Here is a 16,035-nt window from a genome sequence, read left to right on the forward strand (position 1 = left end):
GGAGTTTGGACTTGCCTACTATGTCCCTGAAGGTCTCATCTATATCTCTCTGTCTGCCTCAGCTCCTCCAGGTCTGGTTGTGTCCAGTCTTTTAGTTGTCTGGTTCATGCAGGGTTTGGAATATATTATCCAGCATGATTTTTGCATCAGGTAATCACAGGGCATAATTTCTAATCTTTTAAAATATAGTATATATTTTGCAAGAGAAATAGTAGTAAGGGTCAGGTATTCAGAAATTTCAAATGGGACAAATGTTGGTGCTGTTGTAGAGAAAGAAATGCTGCAAATTTAGAAGCCATGTGAGTTTTTACCAAAGTGTTAAGACATGGTTTGGCAGTCTCTCAGTATATGTCTTTTTTTTTTTTTTCCAGAAGCTGACAGTAATAGAAAGCAAATAATGCCCTCTTAGGATGTGACTTTATTAGAAAATATGTATCCTGAAATGACACATTGCATAAGCTTAAGTTATTGGGCCCCATCTAAGTCCATTCTGCATTGGCCTTTGCCTAGAAAGACATATTTTATTAGCTCTTCTTCAACACAGAAAAATGTGATTACTTCATATTCAGCGTTTAGCACAAAGGGTGTTTGTCACCTGCATTTGAAGTCTACGCATGTCTAGTATTGGAGAATCTATGAAATTAAGACTATCTTTCATGTTGTTTTGACGTGTGATACATTTCTACCAGGTCACTTGCATCCTCTTGACAGGCACACACCTTGAAAGATGGCCATGTCAGAAGCATAATTTTATATTGTATGTGGTTATTACTGTTTCAGTGTGAATGAACAGAATTTGATAGTGTTCCTCTGTTGCAAATATCTATTTTTTGTTGAAGGAATACTATTTCTTAGATGCTGTATCTTTATATTTTCTTCACAATTTATTTTTCACGGGATCCTGACTGTTTGGCTAAATATAATGGGGCCGATTTTAAAAGTTAGGCGTGCAGGGTACATTTGTACGTGCCACCCGGCGTGCACAAATGTGCACCCGATTTTATAACATGCGCGAGCTGCCGCGCGCATGTTATAAAATCCAGGGTCGGCGCACACAAGGGGGTGCACACTTGTGCACCTTGCGCGCACCAAGCCCTAGGGGAGGCCCGATGGCTTTCCCCGTTCCCTCCAAGGCCGCTCCGAAATCTGCGCGGCCTTGGCGGGAACTTTTTTTTTTGTCCTACCCCCCAACCCTATCTAAATCCCCCCCCCCCCCACCTTATTTCGTCGAGTTACGCCTGCCTCTGGCCTCCGGGGGCCAAATAACCAAATAAAACACTAAAATATGCAATCAAATCGGTTTAATAGAGAAAAATACCGGCTACTACCAACAGCACTATTACTTGAAAGCTTGCGAAAACAAATGTGCTTGTGCCTCTGCAGGCGTAACTTGCGCACGCCGGCCGGCTGCCGGAGTGCCATGCCCCGGCACAGGCCACTGTGCCAGAGCACTCGGCCCGGCCCCCGGACCGCTGCCATGACCCCGCACCGCCCCTTTTTCGAAGCCCCGGGACATACGCACGTCCTGGGGCTTGCGCGCCCCGCCAAGCCTATGCAAAATAGGGTCAGTGCGTGCAGGGGTAGGTTTTCGTGGGTTACGCGCGTATCTTACACGCGTTACCCTTTGAAAATCTATCCCAATATGAGTTCGCTTTTTATTATGGGAACTACAGTCCAATTTAAGGAATCTGTTCGTAATCTGAGTTTTCTTTTTGATGGTAGAATTACATTTAAGGAACACAGTCGTCATGTTTTAAAATCTGGTTATTTTAAACTTAAATTGCTAAGACGTTTAAAGTATATATTAGATGCGAATGATTTTCAGACTGGTCTGAACCTTCGTGCTGTGTACAGTAGATTACTGTAATTCCCTTTTGGTTCAGCTTCCTGCTGTTTCCTTAAAAGCAGTACAAGTGCTGCAGAATTCTGCAGCTAAACTTGTGACATGGGGCAATGATGGGAACATTATCCCCTGTTACTGGAACTTCATTTGCTTCCTGTTAAATATCGGATTGAGTTTAAGGTTTTACTTTTGATATTTAAGATTTTGAAATTGGAAGGCCCTTCCTATCTAGCTGATCTTTTGAAATATTATATTCCTAGCGATCGGCTGATACAAATCTATTACTAATCCCTACAGTAAAGAGAGCATGATTGCAGGTAACACAAGCAGAATATTTTCTTTTTTTTTATGACAGAGCCAAAATTATGGAACTCTTTACCTTTAACCCCCTGGGTAATTAATGAAATTAGCATTTTTAGGAAACACAAGCACATTTGTTTTCGCAAGCTTTCAAGTAATAGTGCTGTTGGTAGTAGCTGGTATTTTTCTCTATTAAACTGATTTGATTGTATATTTTAATGTGTTTCTCACAGGACAAGCAGGATGGTTGTCCTCACAAATGGGTGACATCGAGGATGGAGCCCACCACGGAAAACTTCTGTCAAAGTTTAAACAGAACTTTGACTGGCCCCTACTGGGCATGCCCAGCAAGGCACTGACCCTGCAGCCAGCAGGGGTCTCCCTTCAGTCTTCTTTTTTCCGCGCAGCAGTTGCCACGCGGTGAAAGGAGCTCTCTAACCACGTTCCTGACAGGAATTTGGAAGTTAATTTCCTAAGAAAATTTGCCCCTCAGGGGTCTCCCTTCGACAAATTTTTAGTCATCTTACGGAACCCGGTAAGTTTTTTGCCTTTTTTCCATCGACTACCGTCGATTTTGGCCCTTGAGGCCTGTTGGCACTTACCGATCCCCAGCCTAAATTTTGGCTTCAGGCCATGGCAACGGGATTCCGCCGTTGTCCGGATTGTACCCGGACTATGTCCATCACAGACCCCCACAGGGTTTGTGTAATGTGTTTGGGTAGTGAGCATGATGTCCTGACTTGCACCAAATGTGCCTTAATGACACCCAAGGGTCGCAAAGCCAGGATGGAGAAGATGGGGCTCCTCTTCCATGCACCCACCCCAACGCCATCGATAGCATCGACGTCATCGGAACCGGCACCGTCGAAGTTGTACCATCATCGTTAACCTTCCGGTGACCGTCCGCCATCGATTGCTTCTCGGCCGTCGACTCCCGTCCCTTCCCCGGATGGGCGAGGGGATCGGAAGGAAAAGCACCGCTATCGACGGCATAAGTCTCGGCCTGTCGAGGATCCACAGCCATCGACCTCTGCTCAAGCCGAGCCACCGACAAAGAAGCCGCGAACAGACCGGACACCCTCCACGTCTCGTTCGCCGGCATCGAGGAAACCCTCACCCTCCCGGGGTGCGGGGGCCGTGATCCCACCGGTTACGGTGGTCCCTCCGGCCCTGCCTCAGCCTCCCTCTCCCGTCGAGCCGGGTATGGTTACCCCTGGTCTCCGGGCAGAACTGGACCGGCTGGTCCAGGAGGCCATCGAGAAAGCGATGAAGAAATTGCAACCTCCATCGGCACCGTCTCCGGCACCGGTTCCAGTGCCGCCCCCGACACCGACACCGGCACCGGCTTCGCCACCGAGGAGGGAACCGACCACCGAGCCGTTGATACAAGCGCTAGCACCGCTACTGAGCCGCATGGAGGCGCTCATGACGGCCCTTCCATCGGTGATTCCAGTACCATCGACAACACCACCGTCTCCGACTGGATTTTCATCGGCAGGAGAAACACCGTTCCGGATTCCCCCTTCCGGGGTGGTTCCATCGGTGCCTTCTGGTATATCTCCACCGATATATCCTTCGGTTCCATCCATTCCACGCCAGGCACCGATTCCATCGGCAGCACCGAAGCCATCGATGCCATTTCTGGTTCCACCTACGGCACCGATTCCACCTCGGTTTCCATCGATGCCTTCAGAGCCTCAGCCAGGTCCATCAGGGCTACAAGCCCCACTTGATCCCTACGATACCTGGGGCGATGATGATGATACATCTTCTGACACAGATTTACCTTCGCCACCATCTCCTACAGAGAGTAGAAAAAGATCTCCTCCTGAGGATCTATCTTTCATTAATTTTGTGAAAGAAATGTCAGAAGTTGTACCTTTTCAACTACAATCTGAAGCTGATGACAGACACCAGATGATGGAACTCCTTCAATTTCTGGATGCTCCAAAAATCATCGCTTCCATCCCTATACACCAGGTGTTTTTGGATCTGCTCAAGAAAAACTGGGAATCTCCTTCATCAGTGTCCCCAGTTAACAAAAAAGCTGACTCTACCTACCTTGTCCAGTCAGCACCAGGTTTCCAAAAACCTCAACTGGATCATCGCTCTGTTGTGGTTGAGTCCGCGCAGAAGAAGGCCAAGCGTCTTAAGCCACACTCTTCTACCCCACCTACCAGGGACAACAAGTTCCTAGATAGTGTTGGACGGAAAGTCTATCATGGAGCTATGTTGATTTCACGCATCGCTTCATATCAACTCTACATGACTCAGTACAACAGAGCTATCCTTAAGCAGATGCAAGACTATGCTGACACGTTGCCAGACCAATACCAACCGCAGCTTCAAGCCCTTCTTCACAAGGGATTTGAGGCAGGGAAGCACGAGATAAGGACTGCCTACGACATATTCGATGCTTCCACAAAAGTTTCAGCCACAGCCATCTCAGCCAGACGTTGGGCTTGGTTAAAATCATCCAACCTTCGCCCAGAGGTTCAGGATCGTCTTGCTGATTTACCCTGCTTAGGCGATAATTTGTTTGGAGAGCAAATTCAGCAGATTGTGGCGGAGTTAAAAGACCACCATGAGACGTTGAAACAACTCTCATCTGTCCCACCTGAGCTGACCTCCAAGCAACCGCAAAAGAAAGACTCTAAGAAGTCATTCTTTCGACCACGCCGTTATTACCCTCCATCGGCCAGGCCTCGTCCAGCTCGATCCTCTACTAGGCCTCAGCCGCGTCAGCCTAGGAAACAAAGGCCTACTGTAGCCCCTCCTCCTGGGCCTGCGGCTGGCCTTTGACTCCCCTGTAGGGAACACATGCCAAACCCCTCTTCCGGACATCCCTGTAGGAGGTCGACTGTACCATTTTCTACAACCTTGGTTGCAGATCACCTCAGATCAGTGGGTGCTAACAATTATCACACAGGGTTACCACCTCAACTTCATAACTCTTCCGGCAGACTCCCCGCCTCTTCAAGCGTGGAGTCTATCCACCCATTTGGCTCAATTACAACAGGAAGTATCCCTTCTTCTGCAATCAAATGCTATAGAACCCGTTCCTCCCTCTCAACGAGGCAAGGGATTCTATTCCAGATACTTCCTAATACCAAAGAAATCAGGGGGACTACGTCCCATTTTGGACCTTCGAGCCCTCAACAAATACCTTCAAAAAGAGAAGTTCAAAATGGTAACCCTAGGCGCGCTGCTCCCTCTGCTCCAAAGAGGGGATTGGCTGTGCTCTCTCGACCTCAAGGACGCTTATACCCATATTGCGATCACACAATCCCATCGCAAATATCTGCGGTTTCTAGTAGGCCATGAACATTATCAATACCGTGTCCTCCCTTTCGGTCTAGCTTCTGCCCCACGAGTCTTTACCAAATGTCTCGTAGTGGTAGCAGCATTCCTAAGGAAGGAAGGTGTCCACGTCTACCCATACCTGGACGATTGGCTAATCAGGGCCTCCACCCAACAGATAGCTCAATCCTCCCTAAAATTGACAATTCAAACACTCCTTTCCTTAGGGTTTCTCGTCAATTACGAGAAATCTTGCTTAGTCCCGTCTCAAACCTTATCCTTCATTGGAGCAGACTTGGACACCTTACAGGCAAAGGCTTACCTTCCTCTTCAGAGGGTCCACACCCTAATGTCCCTGGCTCGCCAGCTCCAGTCTCAGAATACTGCCACGGCTCGCCAGTTCCTCATTCTCCTAGGACACATGGCATCCTCGGTTCAAGTCACTCCCATGACCCGACTAGCCATGAGAGTAACACAATGGACTCTACGACACCAATGGATTCAAGCTTTTCAGCCTCTGTCCTCCATAGTCACAGTCACACAAGCGCTGCGCCTATCCTTAACCTGGTGGACGACTCAGGTCAACCTCCTTCAGGGCTTACCCTTTCTTCCACCGGATCCGCAAGTAATCCTAACCACCGACGCTTCTCACATCGGTTGGGGAGCCCATGTGGACGCCTTTCAAACCCAAGGGTTATGGTCCAAAGAGGAAGCCGAACACCAGATCAATTTCCTGGAACTTCGAGCAATCCGCTATGCGCTCCGCACTTTCAAAGATCATCTCTTTCATCAGATAATCTTAATCCAGACGGACAACCAAGTGGCCATGTGGTACATAAACAAGCAGGGAGGCACAGGCTCCTTCCTTCTGTGTCAGGAAGCTGCGCAGATCTGGGCGGAAGCCCTCTCCCACTCCATGTACCTCAGGGCCACTTACCTGCCGGGAGTAGACAATGTATTGGCAGACCGGCTGAGCCGTGTCTTCCAACCACACGAGTGGTCACTCGATCCTCTGGTAGCGACCTCTCTGTTTCACAAGTGGGGTTCTCCCCGCATAGACCTCTTTGCGTCCCCTCAGAACCACAAAGTGGACGATTACTGCTCTCTCATTCGGAGCCAGCACTCTCGACCGAGGGATGCATTCTCCCTCAAGTGGACAACAGGTCTGCTCTATGCATTCCCTCCACTCCCTCTTGTGTCAAAGACTCTCGTGAAGCTACGCCAGGACGGAGGAACCATGATCCTGATAGCACCTTACTGGCCACGCCAAGTATGGTTTCCAATACTCCAGGATCTCTCCATCCGCAGGCACATTCCTCTGGGAAAGGACCCGCATCTGCTCACTCAAAACGACGGATGCCTCCTCCATCCCAACCTCCAAGTCTTGTCCCTGACGGCATGGATGTTGAAAGGTTAGTCCTTCAGCCTTTCAACCTTTCAGATTCCGTTTCTCGGGTCCTGATAGCTTCACGAAAGCCTTCCACAAGAAAGTCTTACTCATACAAATGGAAAAGGTACACATCATGGTGCACTTCTCAGTCCCTTGATCCCCTTTCCTGTCCAATCTCCAAATTCTTGGACTATTTATGGCATCTCTCTGAATCAGGTCTTAAAACCTCTTCTATCAGAATGCATGTCAGTGCGGTAGCCGCCTTCCATAAGGGTATTGGGGGTAATTCTATTTCAGTACAACCCCTAGTAACACGCTTTCTTAAGGGCTTGCTCCATCTAAAGCCGCCCTTGCGTCCTCCGGCCCCATCCTGGGACCTTAACCTGGTTCTTGGTCGTCTTATGAAACCTCCTTTCGAACCTCTGCACTCCTGTGACTTTAAATATCTCACTTGGAAAGTGTTATTCCTTTTGGCTATTACTTCAGCTCGCAGGGTTAGTGAATTACAGGCCCTAGTTACCTATCCGCCTTACACTAAGCTCCTGCAGGACCGCGCGGTACTCCGCACTCATCCTAAATTTTTACCTAAGGTAGTTTCTGAGTTTCATATCAATCAATTCATCATACTACCTATCTTTTTTCCCAGGCCCCACTCCAACTCTGGAGAGCAGACCCTGCATACCCTAGACCAGGGGTCGGGAACCCATGGCTCGCGAGCCAGATATGGCTCTTTTGAGGGCTGCATCTGGCTCGCAGACACGTGTCGCCATACTTCGCGGTTCCCCGGTCCTCCGCCGCCCGGGCTTAAAATGCTGTCAGCCCGGGCGGAACGCGGCAGGACAGCTGGAGTCAGCGGCACCGGCGTGCTCTCTTCTCCTCCCCCCCCCGCGGCCCGGAAGAGGAAGTGGAGAGCATCGGGTGCCTGCGCGGGAAGAAGAGACCACACTAGCGTGGTCTCTTCTTCCGCGCAGGCACCCGATGCTCACCACTTCCTCTTCCGGGCCGCGGGGGGGAGGAGAAGAGAGCACGCCGACTGGAGTCATCCGGGTGCCTGCGCGGGAGTCATCGGGTGTCAGCCGGGTGCCAGCGCTGGAGTCATCGGGTGCCTGCGCGGGTCTTCCCGCGCAGGCACCCGATGCTCTCCACTTCCTCTTCCGGGCCGCGGGAAGAAGAGAGCACGCCGGTGCTCTCTTCTTCCCGCGGCCCGGAAGAGGAAGTGGAGAGCATCGGGTGCCTGCGCGGGAAGAAGACTGCAGCGCGGCTCGGAGGAAAATGAAAATCTTCAACCGCGGCCGATGGGACTCCGCCTTCGCCTCCGCGAGGGCTGAAAATGAAGGAGGTTAGCGTTGGGAGGTGGCTGCTGCTGCCGCGAGTTCCCGGGGGGGGGGGGGGGGAGAGAGAGTGAATGAGCGAGCAAGCATGTGTGTTTGAGATCCTGTGTGTGTGAGTGAGAGATTGCATGTATGTGAATGATTGAGAGCCTGTATATGTGAAAGAGAGTATGTCTGTGATTGAGATCCTGCCTGTGAGAGAGAGAGCATGAATGTAAGTTTACCATTGGGACCCTGTATGTGTAAGTTTGTAATTGAAAACCTGTTTGTTTGAAAGAGTATGTGTGTATGATTGAGATCCTTTGTGTGTGAGAGAGATCATGTGTATGTATGATTAAGAGCCTGTGTGTATAAGTAAGAGAGAGATCATGTGTGTCTGTGTCTGATTGACAGCTGGTTTAGGTGATGGAGCATGTGAGTATGTGATTGAGAGCCTGTGTTTAAATGAGAGAGAGAGACCATGTGTGTCTGTGTGATTGAGAGCTGATTTAGGTGAGGGAGCATGTGAGTATGTGATTGAGAGCCTGTGTTTAAATGAGAGAGAGAGACCATGTGTGTCTGTGTGATTGAGAGCTGATTTAGGTGAGGAAGCATGTGAGTATGTGATTGAGAGCCTGTGTGTAAATGAGAGAAAGAGAGGACATGTTTGTAAGCATGTGAATGAGAGTCTGTGTGTGAGAGAAAAAGACAGCATGTATTTATGTGATTGAAAGCCTGTGTGTGTGTAAGCGTGAAAAGATAGACAGCATGTGTGTAAATGTGTAATTAAGAGCCTATATAAGTGAGAGAGAAAAAACATTTGTATATGTGAGTGACTGAGAGCATGTGTGTATAGGTGTGTCATTGAGAGCCAGTGTGAGAGAGAGCGCTGGTATGTGACTGAGAGAGGAGAAAGTTCCAAGCAAACCACCCCACCTCCTGCTAATTCAGAACAATCTCAGGACACCTGGATATCAAACGTTCCCAGGTATGCAGAGCAAAAAAAAATTTGTATCCTTATTATTTTTCATTACTGGATCTTTGTGTCTGCTATTTTGAAATATTTTGTTGGTATCTGGAAATGTTTTATATGAGTTTTTAATTATTGGATATTCCACTCATCAGCTGTTTCGAAATATGTTCTTTTTGTTAGTACAGTTTTACTGCTGATGATTTTATATTTCTTGATTTGTTTTATAAGGATGTGTGATGTTTCTTTTTTCCTTTGTTACACTGCATACAGAGACTCTGGCTTGTTGCAGTTTCCAATTCAGTTTTTGTCTGCATGCTTCTTGTTATGCGTTTTGGTCTCTTTATTCTATGTTAGGTGAGGGACAGCACGTGATTCAGGTGAGGTTTTCTGCTGGCGTGTAGTTTCTGTGTAGGACTCTATAGCAGCCTGACTTGGTCCGTTTTCCTAATAGGAGATGTATTGGTGTCTTAAGGCCTGGTGTAATATTTTCAGAGACTTATTGTACTTTAAAAGTGTGATCTTACATAAAATGCACACATTTACTTGTATTTAGTTTTAAACATATTGTATGGCTCTCATGGAATTACATTTTAAAATATGTGGCGTTTATGGCTCTCTCAGCCAAAAAGGTTCCTGACCCCTGCCCTAGACTGTAAACGAGCTCTAGCTTTTTACCTAGACCGTACAGTTTCCCATAGGAAGAGCACTCAATTATTCGTCTCTTTCCATCCTAATAAGTTGGGACAACCTGTGGGTAAGCAGGCTCTTTCTTCCTGGTTGGCGGACTGCATTTCTTTTTGCTATGAGCAAGCTGGCATTCCTTTTCAAGACCGTGTTAAAGCACACTCTGTGAGGGCCATGGCGACGTCAGTGGCACACCTTCGATCGGTGCCGCTTCCTGACATCTGCAAAGCTGCAACCTGGAGTTCTCTCCATACCTTTGCAGCCCATTATTGTTTGGACAAGGCTGGAAGACAGGACTCCATCTTCGGCCAGTCTGTCTTGCGTAACCTTTTTCCAACCTGATGTACCAACACCCTTCCACCTACCCGGTTGGGTGCGGATGCCCTTTCCCAAATTTCTCCTCACTTATTGTGCTTGCTGCACACCGTTGGGTACATTTGGTGCAAGTCGGGACATCCTCAGCTCGGTACTCACCCATTTGTGAGGACAACCATCCTGCTTGTCCTGTGAGAAAGCAAATGTTGCTTACCTGATGTAACAGGTGTTCTCACAGGACAGCAGGATGTTAGTCCTCACGAAACCCGCCCGCCTCCCCGCGGTGTTGGGTTCGTTTTATTTTTACTTTCTAGGCACTGCCTGTAGCTTTGAAAATCAGACTGAAGGGAGACCCCTGCTGGCTGCAGGGTCAGTGCCTTGCTGGGCATGCCCAGTAGGGGCCAGTCAAAGTTCTGTTTAAACTTTGACAGAAGTTTTCCGTGGTGGGCTCCATCCTCGATGTCACCCATTTGTGAGGACTAACATCCTGCTGTCCTGTGAGAACACCTGTTACATCAGGTAAGCAACATTTGCTTTACTTTATTGTAATCTGCTTAGCACGATTTATTGTTATAAGCAGAATAAATAAAATAAATAAATAAAAACAATACAATTCTGATTGCCCTAGATAAAGATTGTATTGGCGTAGTAAGGAATGTTTTCCACCTGTATTTCAATTACTGCCTGTTTACAGGAACGCCCCACTTCCACTAGCTACCTACATCCTAAACTCCAATTTAACACACTTTAACTATAGATGTAGCACAGGATGAAAAGTTATGACTTTACAAATTACAGTTCGCTATAGGATAAACTGGGAATTTCTATTTTGCCTACCACATTGAGATTGATGGGTGGACAGCAACTAAAACCTCATTATCTGCTTGCAGTAAATGTTGCACCTCTTCCCATATTTTATTTCTGTGGGGAAAAAGTCTCGTAAGGGGTTCATTCTCTAACGCTATCGCGTGCGATAGCTCGGGGCGGAGTCCGCCCCGGAAGAGGAGGAGTCGGGGCGGCACCGGGGCCGACGCTGCGGACACATCGCTGGCGGCGAAAGGTAAGACTCCTTATCGCCGCCAGTTTCACAGGACCTTCTCCCCCCGTTACCACCAGATTCTCTAAGGTCTGTGACCTTTTTATCTTTATTGTTTGTTTGCACTTTGTCTTTCTTTTCCATTTAAAAGTAATTTTCCATGACTTTTCAGGAAATATTTCTGATACATTTTTAATAATACCTAGTAATAGGCTAGGACTATTGATAAAATTAAGTGCTATTATTTGCAAGTTATGTTCATTATGCTACTAGTAAGTATTTCAAGTGCCACTTGTATATTTATCCTTGAGACCACTATAAATATAGCAAACAGATGAAAAAATTAATTTATTTTATCAGGACAAAAACAAACTACCCTCCAGTCCATCGTTTGCAAGTTTGCGGTATGAAGATGCTGGGAATTATGTTTGTGAAACACTTCTACCAGCTGATGAAGGGTTAAAGAAGAGGAAAGCATTTACGCTTATTGTTGAAGGTAATACAGTGCACTCCAGTTGTTTGGGATGAAGCACATCTGTAAAGGCAATTGATAAATGTTAAATTACAAATTTAATTTTCTACTCTCACTAGGATTTTAAGTTGTTTTAAGGCCTGATTTTTCTTCTACATGTAATTTGCAAATAGCAGATAATTCCACAGAAGGTCATACAAATGTAATAAAGGTGTATTTTAAGGTGGTTGAATTTTAAAACCAGCATGTGGGTGCACGTGCGCACGTTCATGGTCTGCGCCCAGGGACGTGGCTATTTTACAACAGATGCACGTGTGTTATAAAATAGCCTGGCCACATGCACGGGCGTCCAGTTTTACCTTGCCTATATTGTTTTGGTTTACTACTTATGAGCCAATTCATATAGCAGAAGTAAATTGAAGTGGCAGGGGACCCCAGTGCACGCAAGGACGCGCAGGTATTTACGTGTACATCTCCTGGCCTTGCCCCGACACTCCCAGGGCCCCCCCCCCACCCCTTTTCGAAACTTTTCACTTCTGCGCGCAGAGGGAGATACACACATCCTTGGGCAGTTTTTTAAATCCGCTCTGCACGCAGTGGCCCTACTTGTACGCGTATCTCCCACTTTTGGCGCGAGCAGGGCTTTTAAATTTCGCCTTTCAATATTTATTTATATATTATATTTTACAAATTTCTAATCAATTGTTCAATGTTAGTGACAATAACCTTCATAAAATAAATGTATCTAATAACATTCAAAGAGATCACAACATAAAATGTGGGCCCCCCACAGGAAACATCTTGTCTCTTAGACAAAAACATTTTGTCTCTGTTGAGAGGCTCTATAGATTTATATTTTGGAAAACAGTTAGTCTAAGACCACAAAAGCATTTTCATTGTCCAGTGCTTGTCTGATTCAAATTCAGAAGTGACCAGAGGAATGCCTCTGGTAGTAATCTCCAGCTGGGTATTTTCCAAGAAAGCAGTTGCAACAAGACTATCTATAGATAGCTTTGCATTTTTCTTAGGGCTTTCCCCCATCTGGGATATAAAAAACTTCAGTGTTTGGTGGAATAGTCTCTTCAGGGTACTCTCAAAACCTCTTTCTAATATTCTCTGAGCAAGTCCCCAGATGTAATCAAGGGGAACTTGAAGGAGTTAGAAACCTTAAATTCAACTTTCTGCTTTGGTTTCCCAAAACTTCCAGTGTTTGATGTGGCACCTGTTTATCTTTCACAATTTTGCAAATTTGTGACTTGCTGGTCTAGATTCCCTAACTTAACCTCATGTTCTTGCAACCTTTGTTGAATTGTTTCTAACCAGCCCTGAAGTCCTCCCCATAGGGCCTGCTCCATTGATGAGACAGAAGTCCATTGTGACTCTAGGGTCACCACAGTGGCTTGTGGTGAGTAACAAATCTATAGGCTGGGGCTTGCTGTCATCTCCCCTGGCTTCAGTACCATCATCCTTCCCGCTCACTGGAGCATTCAAAGTGTCCAGGGCTCTGTTTTTTGTTGTTGTTTTTTTTTTTTAACAGAGTTGGGAAGGTGGGAGAAGGGTCCCCTGATCAGTGGCCGTAAGTCTCGTTACTTCTGAATGTACTAGTATCTCAAGATGATTTTTGGCCTCAGCAGATATGTGTGGCTTTCCAGGATAAGTGAGGTCCCTGCCTTGCTAGGGGCGGCTGCTCTGTTGATTAGGCTCACCACTCTGGATCCTGAAGCTTCAAGCGAAGGAAACCCGAACAGCTCAGTGGCAGTCTGTACAAAAGGAGGATTGTGTGTCGGGGGGGGGGGGGGGGGGAGGCTCTGAAGCTTAAGCCCACATGTTTCATTTATGCGTACCCCAGAATGGCAGCTGGAAACTGCCAGTTATGTCCCAAGTTCAGCTCGGTGCCTCTGCATCCATCCAGCTGCCATCTTGCCCCCGTTGAGTGCTGCTTGGAATTTCAAATGTCATGAAAGTAGCCTGTGAAACCAGCGATCAAGGCTTTGTGGCTTTCTAGGGAAAAAAAAAATGCAGCAAGCTGTTGAAAAGGAATTCACTCTTTTTACTTTAAAAAGCCAGCTCCTACAGTAGACTAGCAGCTATTTAGGAGGAAAAAAGCCAGTCCTAGAAGAAAACAGCTATTTTATTTAAAAAAAAACAAAAAAAAACCTCATGTTAGTAGCGCCATTTGAGTTCCTTTTCAAATGTCAGTTGATTTTAAAAAGATAAAGCACTTATGTGCCATTTTCAGCTCTCTTGAGGCATATTCCAAGGAGAAAGAGATTTTACACTTCATCCCACTAGGTCCTCACTTAGGGCTTAGCAGCTCACAATATTAATTTTCAAACCAAACAAATTGCTGTTATATTAAATCTTCAGCTTCAAGATGAGAGAGTGCACATCTTAGCAGACCCTTTTGTTGGTATCAGCAGAGAGGGGAAAAAACACCTTCCTATCCTTACTCTCTGCCCTGCTGTAAAGAACAGAGTAAAAAAAATAAAGCACATATTGCCCATAGGAGTACTATACCTAAAACATTGGCTAAAACTTAACAAACGTAATAAAAAAGAGATACATAGTCTGTAGTGCCAGTTGTAAACACTGCTATTTCTGTTGTTAAAAGAGCAACTATTCCTAGGAGGGAAAACTGTGAATTAATTTAGAGTTGTGAACCATTCCAAACCATTATTTCATCTGGTTAGTGTTCCAGAGGACACTTAGAAAGTCAGTCACCTTCAAAATTCAGTTCAGCATCTATTAAATAGTTAAGTGATAAGACCAGTTTCTCTACAGTAAAGCTTTTTAGACACATAATCATAATTTTTATTATTACAATCACACTAGACTTCAAAAGCCTAAATAAATGTTTTACTTGCAAAGCATTTCAGAATGGAACTTCTCCAAACTACGGCCTAAATTTATCAAATCGCTATTAATATTGCGGAAATAGCGCCCACGATGATAAAGGGGGCGTGGTAACCAACCAAAAAGGTTTTTATTGCAAATGCCAGTTTGGGCTGCTGGCTAGAGAGAGAGAGAGAGAGAGAGAGAGAGAGTGAGAGAGAGAGAGCACCTCTGTAGAGCCTCACATATAAGTTTACTATTTATACCATTATAAGAGGGGGCACTAGTAACTCGGGGTGAGATTTGGGGGAATGGGGTAGGTTTTGGGGGGCAGTTCTACATACACAGAGTATGAACAGCACAGTTGACATCAGTGAGGATTTTCTGTCATTTGGAGTGATGAAAGGTAAAAGAAGAGTTGATTTGTACGATGTACTCTCTACTAGTTTGATGTACTCTCCACCTAGCTGCCAAACCAATGGCTTTCTCCTCTAGAGATGTGCATTGTTTATTTGTATCGGTTCGGGCTTCGTTTGCAGGCCCCCGTGAGAAATTTCGCTTTTCCTGCAGTTTGGGGGTTTTTTTTTGTGTGTCCCGATTTTTGTGTTAGTGCGCTCTAACCATAGTTAGCGCGCACTAACACTAACACAAACTACGAATTTTTCCGAAATTTTGGAAAAATTCTGTTTGTTTTTCGGTGCCCCTGAACCAATTAGACAGTTTTGTTGAAATTGCCTAATTCGTGAAAAACGAATGCACATCTCTACTTTCCTCTCACTCCAGGCATTCTCTCTGTCTACCCAGATCCAACACTTCCAAGCTTGATTGCCTGGAAACTAAAAGGAAAATGTAAAAGTGCAAATGTAACAGGGCTACCACTAATAAACTTTATAAGGGAAAGATTTGCAAAATGATGTAAGTGGAGAAAGATTACACCATCTAAGTCAGGGTTTCCCAACCTTTTCAAATCCTAGGCACACATTAACAAAAATATTATGTGGCACACTAAGCACCACCAAGCTGGATATGAAGTGCGGATACGAAGAGGACTTATACAGCCAAAAGAGCTAGGGAAGCACTGAAAGCCCCATCAGTCGCTCTTCCAAATTTATCAAAAAAAGAAAAGAGGGGACAGAGCCATACATGAACCCATCACAATGGACCAGCTCCCTCTATATGCAACTACAGGAGAAGAGAGAATTTAGTGGGCTATGGCAGCCCACTCAGTTAGTGACCTTGGCTGCTAAGTATGACTGCCAGAGCTCCATCACCACAGCTGTTCCCAACACTCGGAATGAGCCATTATCCTTTGCTCACTGCACACTCCCCCATCTCATTCAGCCTGGGGATAGCACAGAGGCTGGAAGGACTCAAAGGAGGAGACATGAGGAGGTGCTATGTGAAGTGTGTGTGGTGCCCAAAGGCCTGGATTTTCCATTCTCGCAGAGAATGGTGAATCCCGGCAGTAACGGGGGTGGGCCTGCGAAAGCCAGCAGCGATCGCACCACCGCGGTGGTATCACTGCCGGCTTTCGCACCCAATAGTGCCACTGTGAAAGGTGGCACTATTGGGCGCTCTAC

The 16,035-nt window shown here is 46.3% G+C and overlaps 1 protein-coding gene across 2 annotated transcripts in view; it reads left to right on the top strand.

Annotated features, from left to right (window-relative positions):
* Positions 1–16,035, top strand: part of ALCAM (activated leukocyte cell adhesion molecule) — a 143,493-nt gene that overhangs the window by 106,706 nt on the left and 20,752 nt on the right. For both annotated transcript variants that reach the window (XM_029577918.1, XM_029577919.1), the window contains exon 10: positions 11,512–11,647. In XM_029577918.1, the coding sequence (XP_029433778.1) occupies positions 11,512–11,647 (136 nt within the window). The remainder of the gene's footprint in view (positions 1–11,511; positions 11,648–16,035) is intronic.

The sequence above is a fragment of the Rhinatrema bivittatum genome, chromosome 15 (assembly GCF_901001135.1).
Source record: "Rhinatrema bivittatum chromosome 15, aRhiBiv1.1, whole genome shotgun sequence".
Taxonomy (NCBI): domain Eukaryota; kingdom Metazoa; phylum Chordata; class Amphibia; order Gymnophiona; family Rhinatrematidae; genus Rhinatrema; species Rhinatrema bivittatum.